We start from the raw sequence: 15,802 nt of genomic DNA on the forward strand, positions 1-15,802 counted from the left end.
ACCCTGTTGTCAAGGAGAGTAGAAATATCCATTAAAGTTCTCTAGTGAGATTCTTCTTGCTCAGCAAGAAAATCGACCTCATCATATGCACCATACTCAAGAGAAATTAACTCATGACACAGTGATGGACCTCCCTCATTTAGCCAATTTCCAGGTACCATGAACAACCTACTTAATTCCTTGATCACTGTAGAAGAATCTCCATTTTAAAAAAGCTCTAAAATCACTCTCCCTGGCATATTAGAGGCGATACAAGCAAGCACAAATCCTTGTAACATCACCTTCTTCAATGGCATGGAGAATAACGCAGGGTGGCCAAAAGAAAACCCATCAAATTATAGTTAATTCTACCTGACAAGTGCGGACCGCAGACCTTTTCCATCCCTAGAAACTGAATTTATTTCTCATTGAGTTTCTAAAAAAAAGGCTGACCTCCCTTCAGGTGTTACGTTGAATTATATTTACTCTTCTTTGATCAATTTATGTGATTGAAATATCTTAATGACAACAATGCCGTTGAGTGCAGCTGAAAATTTCTGTTCTAAGAAGGGGAAACATAGTCTTTTTTAGTCTCTATATTACCAGATATGTGGGGAGAGCATTAGGCAAGTATTCAGAAGTACAAAATCGTCACAGAAGTTAATTAAGAATCTGCAAGGAGATCAGTATCATCCAAAAACTTCCACACAAGCATATAGAAATTTTCTATAAATAAATAATAAATAAAAATTGGATAAGGGCATTTCCGCATACATAAAAAATAATAAAAATGAAAGAAATAAAACAAAATAAAAAAAATGAACAGTTCAAGTGTTAACCCATATGTAGCCAAGTTGGCCAAGACAATGGTTTTAGGCTATGAAGCACAAGTACGGGTACGAGTACTGGTACTGGTACGATACGGTAAAATTCAAAAAAAATAGGATACGGGTACGGCTTGGTACGCTTGTAAAAAATTTTAATTTAGAGTAATGCAAAAAATAATTAAATGGTTTAATTTGTTAAGGTCCAGCCTATAATTAACATTTAATATCAAAAGAAAAAGTATAAATCAAAATTAAATGTCAATATATTAAACAACTTACAAACCATAGTTTAATTTTAAAATCATACTAAGCATAAAACAAAAACTAAAAAAGAAATCTAGTGAAATGAGTTTTATCTCTGTAGTAGAAGGAAAATATTGTTTCAACTGAGGTACGGTACGGCTTGGATATATACTAGGTACGTCTGGGTACGTCAAAAATTAAGAAGAAAAAACTTGGGTACGTGTTTCGTGTACCCGGTACGTATGCAGAAGTACCATACGAGGTACGGTACGTCGGTAAGTACCCGGTACAGGTACGGCATGTTTTTCGGAGTACCCATGCTTCATAGGTTTTAGGATTTAGATGGCTCAGGATCAACTCTCCTTGGTTATAGTTGTTAAAAGCACACCTAGACCCCATAAAATCTTCACACTCATCAATCAAGTCTTGAATAATGTGCCAAGCAAGGCCCCTTTAATCAAGTTCACATAAAGCCCCCAAGCACGCATAGGCTCCAAGCCTATGAACCACGGACACTCCAAAAAAAGGCCATGTACAAGTATCTGAAATGTATCAAATACAGATTGTAGAATTTCACAATTTCTGGAAATTGTGGGATATTTTGAAAACTAGCTAGTAAATTTTTTGGTTTTTTAAAACTTATATTATTTTCTCAATTTTTCTCTTTGAGAAACTGTGAAATTGATTGGTTCATAATTTGAAATTACATAGTTTTTTTATTGAGAATCTACAAATTTTCACCATTGCTGCATAGAAACTATGAAATTTCATAGCTTTTGTACATAAATTGTGGAATTTTATCACAATTGAAGTCTTTTTCATTTTTTTAAAAATTGTGAAACTTCTTAATTTCTACTACGAAATTTGTTAGTTTTATTTATGTCTTCAAAAAATTATACTGTATAGATCTTGTTTTGATAGATCTCCTCAAATAGGTTCCATTCCAAAAATATATATACATATATATATACATATTTTAAAAAAATGTGTAGAACAAAATTAATGGAATTTTAAAGTTTTGAAACCAAATAACTAATAGTCTAACATGCCATTTTGGTTGCTCTGCAAGCATCTTATATTTTAAAAAGGTAAGGGTATTTCAATCATGGGATGACATGTGGGATGTATGGGTAAAGAAATCTTTTATGGGACTTAGTTTACTATAACTGCACATTATGGAACCTGTAGAAAATTTCTCCTAAAAAAAAGGTTCATGGAGTGCCCAATAATTTAGGAAAATCCGCATACACATAACTTATATCTCTCTCTCTCTCTCTCTCTCTCCCCCCCCCCCCAACACACACACACACACACACACACACACACACACAAACAAAAAACTAGCTAATAAGTAAAGAAAATGAAATTTAATAAGAAGACATCGCAATGCTAGTTGGACACTATAAAGTACATGAAACATTTTGGTACGAGGAACTCAATTAAAAGGTCATCTTTCAATAGAGAAATGAGAATATAACAATGTCAAAGGGCAAGGAAAAGAGTAAAAAGAAAATAAAAAAGTAAGTTTTCTAAACCCACTTACTTATAAGCTGGAATCCAGACATCTGGATTGTTAGATGTGGTGAACAAAACAAACATTTGATACAATGTGGTGCCAAATGATGTAAAAACTGTCTTCCCCTGTTCAGTATCTTCAAACATGACATATGCTATCCAACTGGAGAACAGAAGAAATAAAAGCCCTAAAGCCTGCATTTGAAGAAAATCATAAAGCAATAAGCAGAAAGCAATAGATACAATCAATGCAATCAAACTAGTGCAATTAAACCATAAATTACCAAAAACATGAACACACATAACACAACATTAATCTATCAAACTAACCAAACCAAACTAAGCCTTATGTCCCAATCAAGTGGCATTGGCCACATGATTCTTTTTTCGCCATTCAGTGCTATCAAGGGTTATATGCTAAGTTAAATTAAATAAATCCATATTCTTTTTACTACTGCATCCCATGTCAACTTAGGTCTTCGGCCCCCTTGCTGTGAAAAGTGTAGTTTAGTCTTATGTTATTTATTCTATTAGTTGAGGGTACTTTAGTCTTGGTAAATGTAATTAGGCACTTAGGGTTTTCTTATTTGCTATTTAAGTTGTATCATCTTTTACTATTCTGATTATCAATAATATTATATTTGTTGTATACTTCGTACATACTTCGTATCATGGTTTTAAAGCAGGTCCGACAATCCTAGCCGCAATTCACCTTCCAACGACCAGCCGGAGGCTTGCATTCACTGTTGGTGAAAAATATTTTAGAGAAGAGAAAGTGATAGGGATTGAGCAAGACCTCATCCCCTTTTATATTAAGAATAAAGCATAATTAGAGGAGTGTCATAAGGCATGAATTATGGGCACTTAGGGTCTTATGTTATTTATTCTATTAGTTGAGGGTAGTTTAGTCTTGGCTAATGTAATTAGGCACTTAGGGTTTTCTTTTTTGCTATTTAAGTTGCATCTTCTTTTACTATTCTGATTATCAATAATATTATATCCGTTGTATGCTTGGTACATACTTCATATCTCCGTTTATGGTATCCTATCAATCTTCCTTATGGTTGCATTCATAGGTCTTATTGAAGATAAATTGAGAGGGAACATGTTAAGATGATTTGGTCATGCATAACTAAGACCTATGAATGCAACCGTAAGGAAGATTGATAGAGTGCTCCAGGGTATAATATGGTTGGTGTTAGCGAAGAAATGGGCGACAAAAGGTTACATTGATGTGATTAGAGACATGTATGAAGGGGTGGTGACCACTATTAGATCGCCTGCCGAAGAGACAAATGAATTTCCTATCACTGTAGGGTTGCACCAAGGATCTACCTTAAGTTCTTATCTTTTTGCTTTAGTTATAGATGAGTTGATGAGAAATACCCAGAATGACGTGCTATGGTATATGCTTTTTGCAGACGATATAGTGCTAGTGGATGAGACTAGAGAAGGAGTTAATACAAAATTGGAGATTTGGTGAAAAACTCTTGAATCTAAAGGATTCCGGATAAACAGAACTAAGACAGAGTACAGAGTGTAAATTTAGTAACAGTAACAATGAAAGCAGAGGAGAAGTGAAGATTGAAAACTAAGAACTACCTAAGAGTGAACATTTTCGTTATTTAGGGTCGATTATCACAACAGCAGGGGAGATTGATGCGGAATGTGGCCCATAGGATTAAGACGGGATGGTGTAAATAAAGAAGTGTGTCTGGGATACTGTGTCATAAACGAATATCCACTAGACTTAAAGATAAGTTCTATAGAACGGCTATTAGACCAGCGATGTTGTATGGGACGGAGTGTTGGGCAACAAAGAAACAACATGTAGATAAGATGAGTGTGGTTGAGATGAGAATGCTAACGTGAATATGTCGCAAGACTAGACAAGACAGAATTAGAAATGGGTGTATTCGGTAATGGGTAGGAGTAGCACTAATAGAAGATAAGTTGAGAGAGAATCGATTGAGATGGTTTGGTCATATTCAACAGAGACCAACAGAGGCAGTAGTGAAGAGATACGACACTGTAACGGTAGATGGAACTGTTAGAGGACGGGGTAGGCTTATATTAACGTTGGTTAGCGTTATAAATAGAGATATGGATCTACTTAATTTGACTAACGAAATGGCCTTTGATAGGGCCGCGTGAAGAATAATGATTCATGTAACCAACCCCATTTGATGGGTCTTAAGGCTTGGTTTGGCTTGGTTTGGTTTGGTTTGGTTAGGTGTTACTCCTACCATTTCACGAATATATTCATTTTTTATTCTATCTTTTCTGGTCTTGCAACATATGAAGCACCAACACTCCAAAATAGGTGTCGTAGCAATGTCAGCCACAGGGACACATTTTATTTAATTAATTTGTTTTCAGGGGACGCACTCGGGCATGCCACCTGGTTTTTTTCCCCCCTCTTCTTAGTGCTTTTGATGGATGTTAGATGTTGAATGTTGAATGTTTATTATTTTTTTCTTAAATATAAATAGTTAATATTTATTACTTTTTGCTTAAATTTAAATAATTAATAGATGATCTATAAAAAAAAAAAAAAAAACACATAAACAATAAAAGTTAGCTTAAGAGTTATGATTTTTTTTTTTATATATATATTGTTTTGGCAGGGCTAAAATAGCCAAAAAGCCATTACAAAAAAATCAACTCTTCTCTCTACTTTTCTACACATCTTTAGCCAACTAAAATAGTCAATTCCCAAAACAACCCTGAATTAGTGTAAGTTTTTGTTAATTTTGATTGTTTGTGGACATAACATTAATCTACATAACAAAAAAATATTTTTAATGTTGTTTCTCGCCGTGTCAAAGTTCCTATTTTTTTGAAATTAACGTGTCCCATGTTATGTTAGTGTCCATGTCTGTCTATGTGCTTCTTAGCTTGCCACACATCCATCTATGCATTTTGATCTCATCTACACTCATTTCATGCACATGTTGTTTCTTAGTTGCCCAACACTTTGCCCTATAAAGCATTGTTGGCCTTATAGTTGTTCCATAAAATTTTCCTTTCAATTTTGCTGGTATTCATCAATTACATAATATGTCAGAAGCATTCCTACACTTGAGCCAACTTACTTTGATTCTATGAATCACATCATCTCCAACCTCACCATCCTTATGAATAATCAAACCTAAGTAACAACAATGTTCACTATTTGTTGTCTCCTGCTTTTCCATATTCACTTCTCCGTTATTCCCCCTTCTACTGTTGCTAAAGTTACATTCCATATATTAAGTTTTCTTTCTACTAATCTATCAAATCAGAAAACAATATTCAGTTGCGCATGTCATGTTGCAAGCAGAATAATTAACATCGAAGTACATCACCAAACATTCATACATTGGTAAAACAAGTAAATACAATAATAAGTACATACCAAGATATTTAAGTATGTGCTAAGCATTCCAGCCAAGATGAGCATGCTATCCCGTAATTCCCTAGGATCAAGGGGGGAAAAGAAAGAAGGAAAAAATCAAAGATCAAACTATATAAACCACAAAAACCTTAACGCTGCCTAGAAGAAAGCAATGCAAGAGACATACATGCACCATGATAATTAACTGCACAAAATCTAATATAATTTTGTGAGTTCTAATGCTAAATTTGTACTTTTCATATCAAGAAATGGCCCAAAGGCCAGGTTTGTCAATCATCATCCCTTTACGCATTATATTTTTTTGGTATTATGTTTTTCTATTAGATGGAAGAAAAGGAAATTAGGACTCAGGAAGGAGGAAGCGGTATTCAAAACCACCAACATAACTTCATCTTCAAAACTTCTAAACAGAATTACCATTCATCAAAAGAAGAAAATGAAATGTCCAAATTATGCTGCCCCAATGATCATTGCACAGGCAAAAGGTTGAGGTGGTTTGCACAAGTGCAATGCTAATAATTTCACAAGCAATTTAGTTGACCTTCAAACTAGCTTGACACTTGAACAACTTCAGTTCAAATGACACTTCCTCTCACTAATTGACTGCAAGAGAGTCACCAAACAAAAATAAATCACAAGCTCTCACAATGGAGGCTGCCTTTTTTTTTTTTTTTTTTTCAAGTTTGATACATCTATTACATCAAATGATGGAGTTTCCTGACAAAGAAAAACATCTGAAAGGGTTTCAAATTCAAAGGACAGTTCAAAAAGATGAAAGTACAGATAGTAAGTAGTAGCCTTACACCTCATGGCATAAGTCAAAAAACAAATAGAGTATAATTTATGCGGCAATGATCACCCAATATCAAAGATTAAACTAAAAAAAAAATGCATCAATTGCTACAGGAAATTTAAAATGATGGACTCTATTCATGTCATACCTAATATTCAGAATGAAAAAAACAACCCGGATGTAAGGTGCAATCCTTAATGGAAGAGAATAGAAGGCCACTGGCGATAAATAAAGAGCATAGACTAATAAATCAGCAACCAAAATTAAAATGAAAATGACCTGAAAAAACAACAGCAAAGCGTTCAGTATGTTAGAGATGAAATTTTAATTAAGTACATTATAGGGAAATACTTAATAGTTCAACCAATCAAACAATATTCTGAAGAATAGACTAAGCAAGTCAAGAAGAAATCAGAAAAATAAAAATGAAATTATAACTTTTTAAATTCAACATATGGCCTTAAATTTATAAAAGAAGGTTTGAACAGTTATCATTTATATAGCGGATGCATTTATCTTCTCTTTTTAAGCAGCTATGTTACATACAAAATTATTGTGAAGTTTAAGCCAACAGCAACAACACGTTAAGATATGAAAGTGAGACTAAATATTTTTCAATGCCAATGTTTAATAAGTGATAACTCAATGTCACCTACAACGAATGAACACCAATAGCATGTGTATATTGAAACACAAATGGAATTAACTATTGACGACCAATCGAAGTTGTAGATATCTCATATACTAACTCACATTGTGGACATGTAGATGGTGACGTGTATTATGTGTCAGCCTTAAGGGACGAGTAAGGCCCACGCAAAAAAGGCACATTAGCATATTGCATGTGAAGTCCAAAGGATGACACTCAAATGAACATCCTAGCACCGCAGGACTCAAGTATCGCAATAGTTGTGTATCACAAGAGATCATTATCGTGGCAAGTCATGTTGCGTGTCCCTTCATCAACAATATTACACCACATGACTTAGGCGGCTAGGTAAAATGGGAGGACCTAGGTACATTGATGTCTTCGGCACACACCGCAGAACCCTAGAGTTCTTCTGGCTTGGAGGTGAAAGACAAAGGTTTCATCCCAATGCCATGTCCCCATTGGGCTCATGTATGGAATCTCGAGGGTCGAAGTGAATCCTATGAAATTGGTACGATCTAACACATTCTAATGGAATCCATTTTGCCTTCGCTTGTCAAAAAACGAAAAGCGATCACAAAACAGATACCAAAACTTCATTTTAAATCAGATTCTAACGAATTTTATATTGTTGAAAATGTCTTTGAAAATACTACGAACTAGCGTGGACTGATTATGGAAAACCCTAACTTTTTCACATAAAATGTCAATGGAAGCAAAATCCTTTCACAAGGCTAAAAAGGGTGGTTTTCAAAGGAATTAAACCATGACGATCCATAGGGGTTCAAATGTGTCATAAAAAAATGGATTAAGGTATTTGGCTAGGTTAAAGGAGGTCTCGGTGCATCAAATCCAAGTCAAACTACACATTTTGAGAGTTTTGAATCATCTCTCGTTTTCATCATTGGATGGTGTCCCAAAGTGGGGCTCGAGTGTTATATCCGATCAAAATGGAATGTCTACAGATGACAATCTTGAGTAAGACCTCAAACCCAAAAGCTAGCTAGTGAAGTAAGAGTAAGTAGCCTCATGCATGGTTGTTAGAATCGTACGAGTCGCAATTCAATTCGTACGATTCGATACAAGTTTCATCCTACACGATATGACTTACAACTTTGAATCGGAAATTCCTCTGAATCGCACGATTCAATATCTGTATCGCATAGAATCGTGCGTATCGCACGATTTGGACTTCTCGCGATTCGCAAGAAAAGACATCATTTTTTTTTTCTTTCTTTATTTTCGATCAATTATGACTCAAGTGAGTTTGAAACCAAATCAAATCAAAGAAGAAGAAGGTCAGATCGTAGAAAGAGAAGCAGAAGAAGAGAGACCAAATCGACATACCTATTCTTCACTGTCTTCACCATCTTCTTCCATCAGGTATACATCTCCCCTTCACTCTTCTGCTCTCTTATTTCTCCAATTTTTTCCTTTCTTTTTTTCTTAATTATAGTTAGATGAGAGAGAACAGAGAGAGAGAGAGAGAGAGAGAGAGAGAGCAGATTAGACGAAGATAGAGAGACAGCTATGTGAACCTCTTCAATTTTTTTAACCTTTTTTGCTTGGGAGTTGTGGTTGTTGGGAACTGCTGTTGACAAATTTGATTGGACCAAGAAAGCTTTATGGACAGCTGTTGCTAGTTCAAAACTTTGCCTTTTGGATAACACACCATTGGTTAAAAAGAAGTGGTTAAATAGAAGAGCAATGTGTTGGCATTTGCACAATAATTAATGTATAAACTTTTTATTTTTTTATTTTTATAGATTGAAACATATAAACTATTAATTAACTTAGAAATTGATAATTGTTTATTACAAATTACAAATTATATGAATAAGTAAATTATTTGTTCAATAAAAATTTCAATACATGTATATACATATACATATATACATATTTAAATATATTTAATAAGAAATGTGAATCTTATGATTCACAATTCAAAATTTTGGCAAAACGATTCACGATTCAATTCGTGATTTAACAACCATGGCCTAATGCTTATACATTGCAAATCCCCTTTGGGGTGATATGGGATTTCACTTTACATTAGGTAAAACTCAACTCTAAAATCTAACTTGTGAACTAAGGGTTCCCTCACAGTTATACACTTCATCCCTTTTGTAGCCAGGCAATGTAAGACTTCACTTCACTTTACCCAGGCAATGGAACACACACACTACCCATCCCTAAGGTACATTCAACTCTGATACCATGTGACACGATCTTGGGTAGAACTACACCCCAAAAGTCAGCTTGTGAAGTGAAGGTGCTCTCACGCTTATAAATTGCATATCCTCTTTGTGAAGTGAAGTGAAGGTGATGTCGGGGTTTGCTTCACTGTTGGATTGGGTATGGATCAGAGAGACCAACATTGGGATGGTTCTTTTGCCCAAAATAATTACTGATATACAAAGCCTAAAGTGTCTTCTTTTATTGGTGAGTAGAAGAAGATGACAACAGCATAAAAGAACAAGTGCAGAGAAGAAAAGAAACAGCACAGAGGCAGAGAAGTTGAGAACCGAAGAAGCTGAGAGAGAGCAATGCGAGGAGAGAAGAGCCCAAAAATCTCAAAAACCCCTACTTATGTGTCACAGTTCTAGTGCATCATGGGCTAGTCACTTGAGTGGTTATTTGACTAGTATGTGGCCATTAAATAGGCATGGAAAACCCCCACATGATACGCTAGAAAATACACAATCAAAATTAATCCCCAAAATATATGTACAGAAAAAATAAGAAAAACTTAACCCCAAACTACATCACCTCAGGAGGCACCTCTGGAACACCTATATGTGCATAAGCCCTTGCATGTTACCTAGTAACCTAGCTTATCATGAAGCCAAGCAAAGTAAGCCAAACTACTAAGGCAGAAGGCCCTCAGTTTTTAATATTGAGACCCTTCGGTGTTGTTTCTCAAAATCCCATACAGTCAAACAAAAACAACAATGATGATAATAACATATGTAAGGTTTAAGATCAACAATGGATTTCATGTGCTTTTTGAGCTTATTGTTCAATTCTCACCACATTAGAAGTTAGACAACAATGTTTTGTGGCTTAAGCAGTACCAAGTGTCATGCTTCTGCTGCTTTTCAAGACAAAATGACTTGGTGTACTGAGGCCTCATGATGCTGCCTCAAGCATGTGAAGATAAGCATGGTGAAGCTTAAGTCCATTCATGGTTCACACTTTCAAAAAAATCAATGGATTCAAAACAGATCCATGCCGGACGCAACAATCTGTATATTTAAAGTGAGGGTGGTGAATCTAGACACCTACGTATTACATTCATTGGTGAGTATTTTGATGAGTTACTAATTCAATCTTTAAGGCTAAGTATAGCAAAACACCCTTTTATAAAGTCATGAAAACACCGAAAGAGCAAAGTAGATGTCCATGGTCCTTCATTAGATCAAATTCTAGAGAAATGTTATGTAGGCTACAGATAAAAGGAAAGGGGAGTATAAAGCATCAAAAGATAACCTTGAGCAAACATTTGGTCCCGCAACATTGGCTTCCATATTGTACAAAAACATTAAAATTATACAAAATCACAAAATTGTGAACATGAACATTATGAAAAACATAAATTCCTAGTCAAGCATGCTCACACCAGATTTGGAACCTCAATTTAGAGATTTAAATGAATGGATTTGACATCAATTGTAAAAGGATTAAAACTTAAATTTAGGTGTCATTTGTCAACTATACATTTTAGCCCAAAAGCCAAAAAAGTTACTATAAGTTATCACATTACTCTCTCTACTTTTCTTCACATATTTTCATAAAAAGCCAAAAAGTTACTAAGGGTCCGTTTGGGAAGAACTAAAGTGGGCTTTTTTGGCTATTTTAGCCACAAAAGACAAAATAGGCTATTTTAGTCACAAAAAACAAAACATCACATCCAACCCATAATCATTACACTCTTCTCTCACAAAAAAAGTCAAAAAAGCCAAAAAACCAAAAAGCCCTTCCCAAACCAAGCTTTTTAGCCCAGGCTAAAATAGTCAAAAAAGCCAAAAAGCCAACCCACTTCCTAAACGGAGGCTAAAATAGCCTGGTAGTTTCAATAGCTTAGATTTAGGTTTCAATGAGATGCATTAATGGATTGAAGGACATACATGGATAAATTTGAAATAAAAGTGAGAGGAGTAGGTCAAAATCCTTCTCAAAAAGGATTCTAGTTGCTAAAATGTTCCTAATAAAGCATTTATTCCATCTTACTCTATCCTCCTTAAGCCTCTCAATTCCACTCTATTAGCCAACCCAATAAATTTGTAAATTTTAAACTCAAATCTATTTTGTAAATTGTTAACAACCAACTCATCAAAAACTTTAGGGGTAACTTTATTTATACTCTCTCCACACCCCCTCACGTGTGGCCACTGGCCAGACTAAACAGGCCAAACATGTGCAAGTAGTATAATTATGAGGCAGAAGGATCAAACACAATACCTATTGCCAGTCCTCATACCCCATGTTAAATTGTTGAGCAACAACTCACCTAAAATTCAAGCTGTTAGAGCGATGAGTGACTTTATTATTTATATTCTCAACATTTTCATTTCAAAATCATCAATCCAAATGTAGCCTTACTCTTTAACGTCACTATATGCCGATCATTGCATGGAAAACCTTTTCAAACATTTTTTGGCGAAAAGCAACCCACTAGGAGGTTTAAATATATTTTTCTTGAGCATGAGACACATAAATTAGCTACTATGCAGTACATATTTGTTAATGGCAATAGAATAATAGAAGGCACTCATGCTTGGTCAATTTCAATCAACTACCCAGCAATCCAACTTTGACACATTGATTTCCATTCATGAGAAACAAGAAGTAATAAAGTCATCAAAGCTAGGATCCTGGAAAAAACATATATCCTGGCCTAGAAAATAGTTCCTGCCTAGCTAATTTAAGAGCAACAAAGATGGCAAATGTGACAATGCACTCTGCATGCATACAATCTATCCGATAATAGGAAGTAAAAAAATGTAAGTAATGAAAAAACAAGGATTGCTCCCTTTTCCTCTTGTTTGTTTAAAAGAATGATAGGTTTTACAGGTCTGGTTGAGAAACTAAGCAGTTCCATCAAATTAAGTCCCTATATAAAAGAAAAAGGGAGAGTAATAATAAAACAAAAGGGAAAAAAGAACTTATTGTAGGTTTAGAGAAGCAAAAGAGTTAGGGAATGAGTTAGACTTCATTCCCTTTTATATTGATAATACTAAGTAATTATAGGAGTGCCATAAGGCATAATATATGAGCCAGCCCATTACATCAATCAAGGGAATAAATAAGAATAAAATACAATCACTTATTTCCTATTCTAACTTATTTCTTATTCTAACACTTCCCCTCAAGCTGGTGTGAAGATATCTCTTATGCCCAACTTATTGAGAATGCCATGAAATGGTTTGCTCCCTAGCCTCTTGATGAGAACATCGGCTAGTTGGTCTCTAGTCTTCACAAATGGAATACATATGAGGTCATTAGTGAGTTTTTCCTTGATGAAGTGCCGATCAATCTCCATATGCTTAGCTCTATCATGTTGAACTGGATTATTAGCTATGTTGATTGTGGCCTTGTTGTCACAGTATAGTCACATGGAGTCAGTCTGATGGATTCCCAAGTCTCCCAAGAATAATTTAATCCATAATAACTCACATACACCTCAGCCATAGCCCTAAATTCTGCCTCAGCAGCAGATCTAGTAACCACATTCTATTTCTTACTTCGCCATGTGACTAGGTTACCACCAACACGTGTAGTACCCGAAAGTTGATCGTCTGTCAGTGACTGATCCAGCCCAATCTGCATCAGTAAATGCCTCCATACTGAAATGGCCATGTTTTTGAGAAATAGAGACCCTTTCCAGGAGAAGACTTCAGGTATCTCAGGATTCTCATAATTGCCTCTAAGTAGGAAGTTCTAAGAACATGCATAGACTAGCTCGCCATACTCACAGCAATGGCAATGTCTGGACGTGAGCGAAATAAGTATATGAGCTTGCCCACTAGTCTCTAGTATCTCCCCCTGTCCACTGGCTCTCCCTCTTGATCCTCACTGAGTTTATGACCTAGTTCTAGAGGTGTATCACATGGTCTACCTCTAAGCAGTCCAATTTCCTTTAGCAAGTCAAGTACATACTTTCTCTGACATATGAAGATGCCATCCTTGCTCCTAGCTACTTCAATACCCAAGAAATACTTCAAACTACACAAGTCTTTGATTTCAAACTCCTTAGCTAGGTATTCCTTCAACAGAGGGATTTCCTCCATGTCATCTCCCGTCAGAACAATATCATCAACACAAACAATGAGAGTTGTAGTCTTACCATGTGAGGAGTGTTTCACAAACAAGATGTGATCAGCTTGACTATGCTTGAACCTATATTTAAGCATAGCTTGAGCAAACCTTTCAAACCAAGCCCTAGGAGACTGCTTTAGTCCATAAAGCGACTTTTGGAGCCTGCATACTTTACGTTTGGACTTGGCATCCGCAAAACCAGGGGAAATATCCATATAGGCCTCTTTTGCTAGGTCTCCATGAAGAAATGCATTCTTTACATCAAACTGATGAAGTGACCAATCCAAATTTGCAGAAAGAGAGAGTAAAATTCTCACAGAGTTCATCTTAGCAACTGGTACAAATGTCTCTTGGTAAGCTATCCCATAAATCTAAGTGAAGCCCTTAGCAACCAATCTTACTTTATACCGTTCTATGGAACCATCTGCTTTGTGTTTTACCGTGTACACCGACTTACACCCAACTGGATTTTTGCCTCTAGGTAACTCCACTAACTGCCAAGTGTCACTCTTGCAAAGAGCTCTTATCTCTTCCATCATGGCATGTTTCCATTCAGAAATAGAGAGAGCATCCTGAAAATTAGTAGGTAGACTCACAGAAGACATTTTAGAAAGAAAGGCTTTATATGAGGAAGACAGATTAGAATAAGGGACATGATTAGTAATAAGATGCTAAATACATGACCTAACCCCCTTCCTATTAACAATGGAAACATCAAGATCTGAAACATCAGGAATAAGAGCACTAGAATTAGAATTGCATGGACTCTCAGGAAATGAGGGTGACTCTGGACACTCATTCGGAGAAAAAGTTGGCAGTAGAGGAAGGAGAATAGGCTCTTGCATCCAAGTAACTTGTTGTCTATCCTTGTCCCTGATATAAACTTGGCCTGCTTCCTTTTCCTCAACAACTGCTAGCTCATCATCCTCTCTCCATTCAAGCACGGGTGGAAATGGAACAAGAACAAGAATGTCTTCACACCAAGGCTCTCCTTGAAGAGAGGACTGTGATACTGGGGAGGTCGTAACGTAAGACTGAGACTTAAAGAAAGTGACATCTATGAAGACAAACTATTTGCGAGTGAGAGGATGATAACACTTATAACCCTTTTGGGTGACAAAATAACCCAGAAAAACACACTTAAGAGACCTAGGATCCGATTTTCCACGAGTGGAGGAATAATTATGGACAAAGCAAACATAACCAAAGGTCTTAGGAGAAATGGAGAATCCGGAAGAGGTAGACCCGAACAAAACGTGAAGAGGTGTTTATTTTTGAAAGACTTGGGTAGAAAAACGATTAATCAAATAAGCGGCAGTGAGAGCTGCTGCCTCCCAATAGGATCGAGGAACCAGCATCTCAAACGATAGACAACGGACGACATCAAAGAGATGGCGGTTTTTGCATTCTGTAACACCATTTGTTGAAGGGTATTAGTGCAAGAAGTCAGGGGAATAATGCCATGAGTGGCGAAGTAAGTGGCAAGACCAGAGTCAATATATTTCCCACCCATTATCAGAACAAAGAATTTAGACAACCGCCCCAAACTGAGTACAAACCATTTAATGGAAGGTTTGAAACACAAAAAACACCTCATTTTATCTTTCATCAAATAGACCCAAATAGCCCTAGAACAATCATCTATGAAGGTAACAAACCATTTGTGACAGGTTAAAGATACAAAACGTGATGGACCCCATACATCAAAATGAATCAAAGAAAATGGAACTGAACTTTTATTAATAGGAGCAAAAAAGGCTCTGTATTGTTTTCCAAGTTGACAAGACTCACATTGAAACACATTCAGTGTGTTTGGTTTGAGTTTTTTGGATTAAGTTTTTTAGTTTTTGTGTTTTTTTGTTTTAGTGAATATTTTTAAAATTTTAAACATTTTTTTTACGTTTTTAGATGCACCTTATTTAAATGTATTTAAAAAGTAAAAAATTTGTGAAAAAATATTTTAAAAAATTAATAAATACATAAAAATACAAAAAATTGTACTAAATTCTCGTATTTTTTTTTTGTATTTTTGGTATTTAGTGAATTTTTAAAAGGTTTCTTTCATAAATTTTTTACTTTTT

The 15,802-nt window shown here is 35.5% G+C and overlaps 1 protein-coding gene across 1 annotated transcript in view; it reads right to left on the bottom strand.

The window, feature by feature from the left end:
- Positions 1–15,802, bottom strand: part of LOC114285062 (two pore calcium channel protein 1A) — a 97,301-nt gene that overhangs the window by 65,229 nt on the left and 16,270 nt on the right. Inside the window, exons 5-7 of the mRNA XM_082878950.1 lie at positions 6,903–7,033; positions 5,962–6,022; positions 2,593–2,759 (exon numbers count right to left, since the gene is read on the bottom strand). Coding sequence (XP_082735076.1) covers positions 2,593–2,759; positions 5,962–6,022; positions 6,903–7,033 — 359 coding nt within the window. The remainder of the gene's footprint in view (positions 1–2,592; positions 2,760–5,961; positions 6,023–6,902; positions 7,034–15,802) is intronic.

The sequence above is a fragment of the Camellia sinensis genome, chromosome 7 (genome assembly GCF_055761805.1).
Source record: "Camellia sinensis isolate YWXY chromosome 7, ASM5576180v1, whole genome shotgun sequence".
In the NCBI taxonomy this organism is placed as follows: domain Eukaryota; kingdom Viridiplantae; phylum Streptophyta; class Magnoliopsida; order Ericales; family Theaceae; genus Camellia; species Camellia sinensis.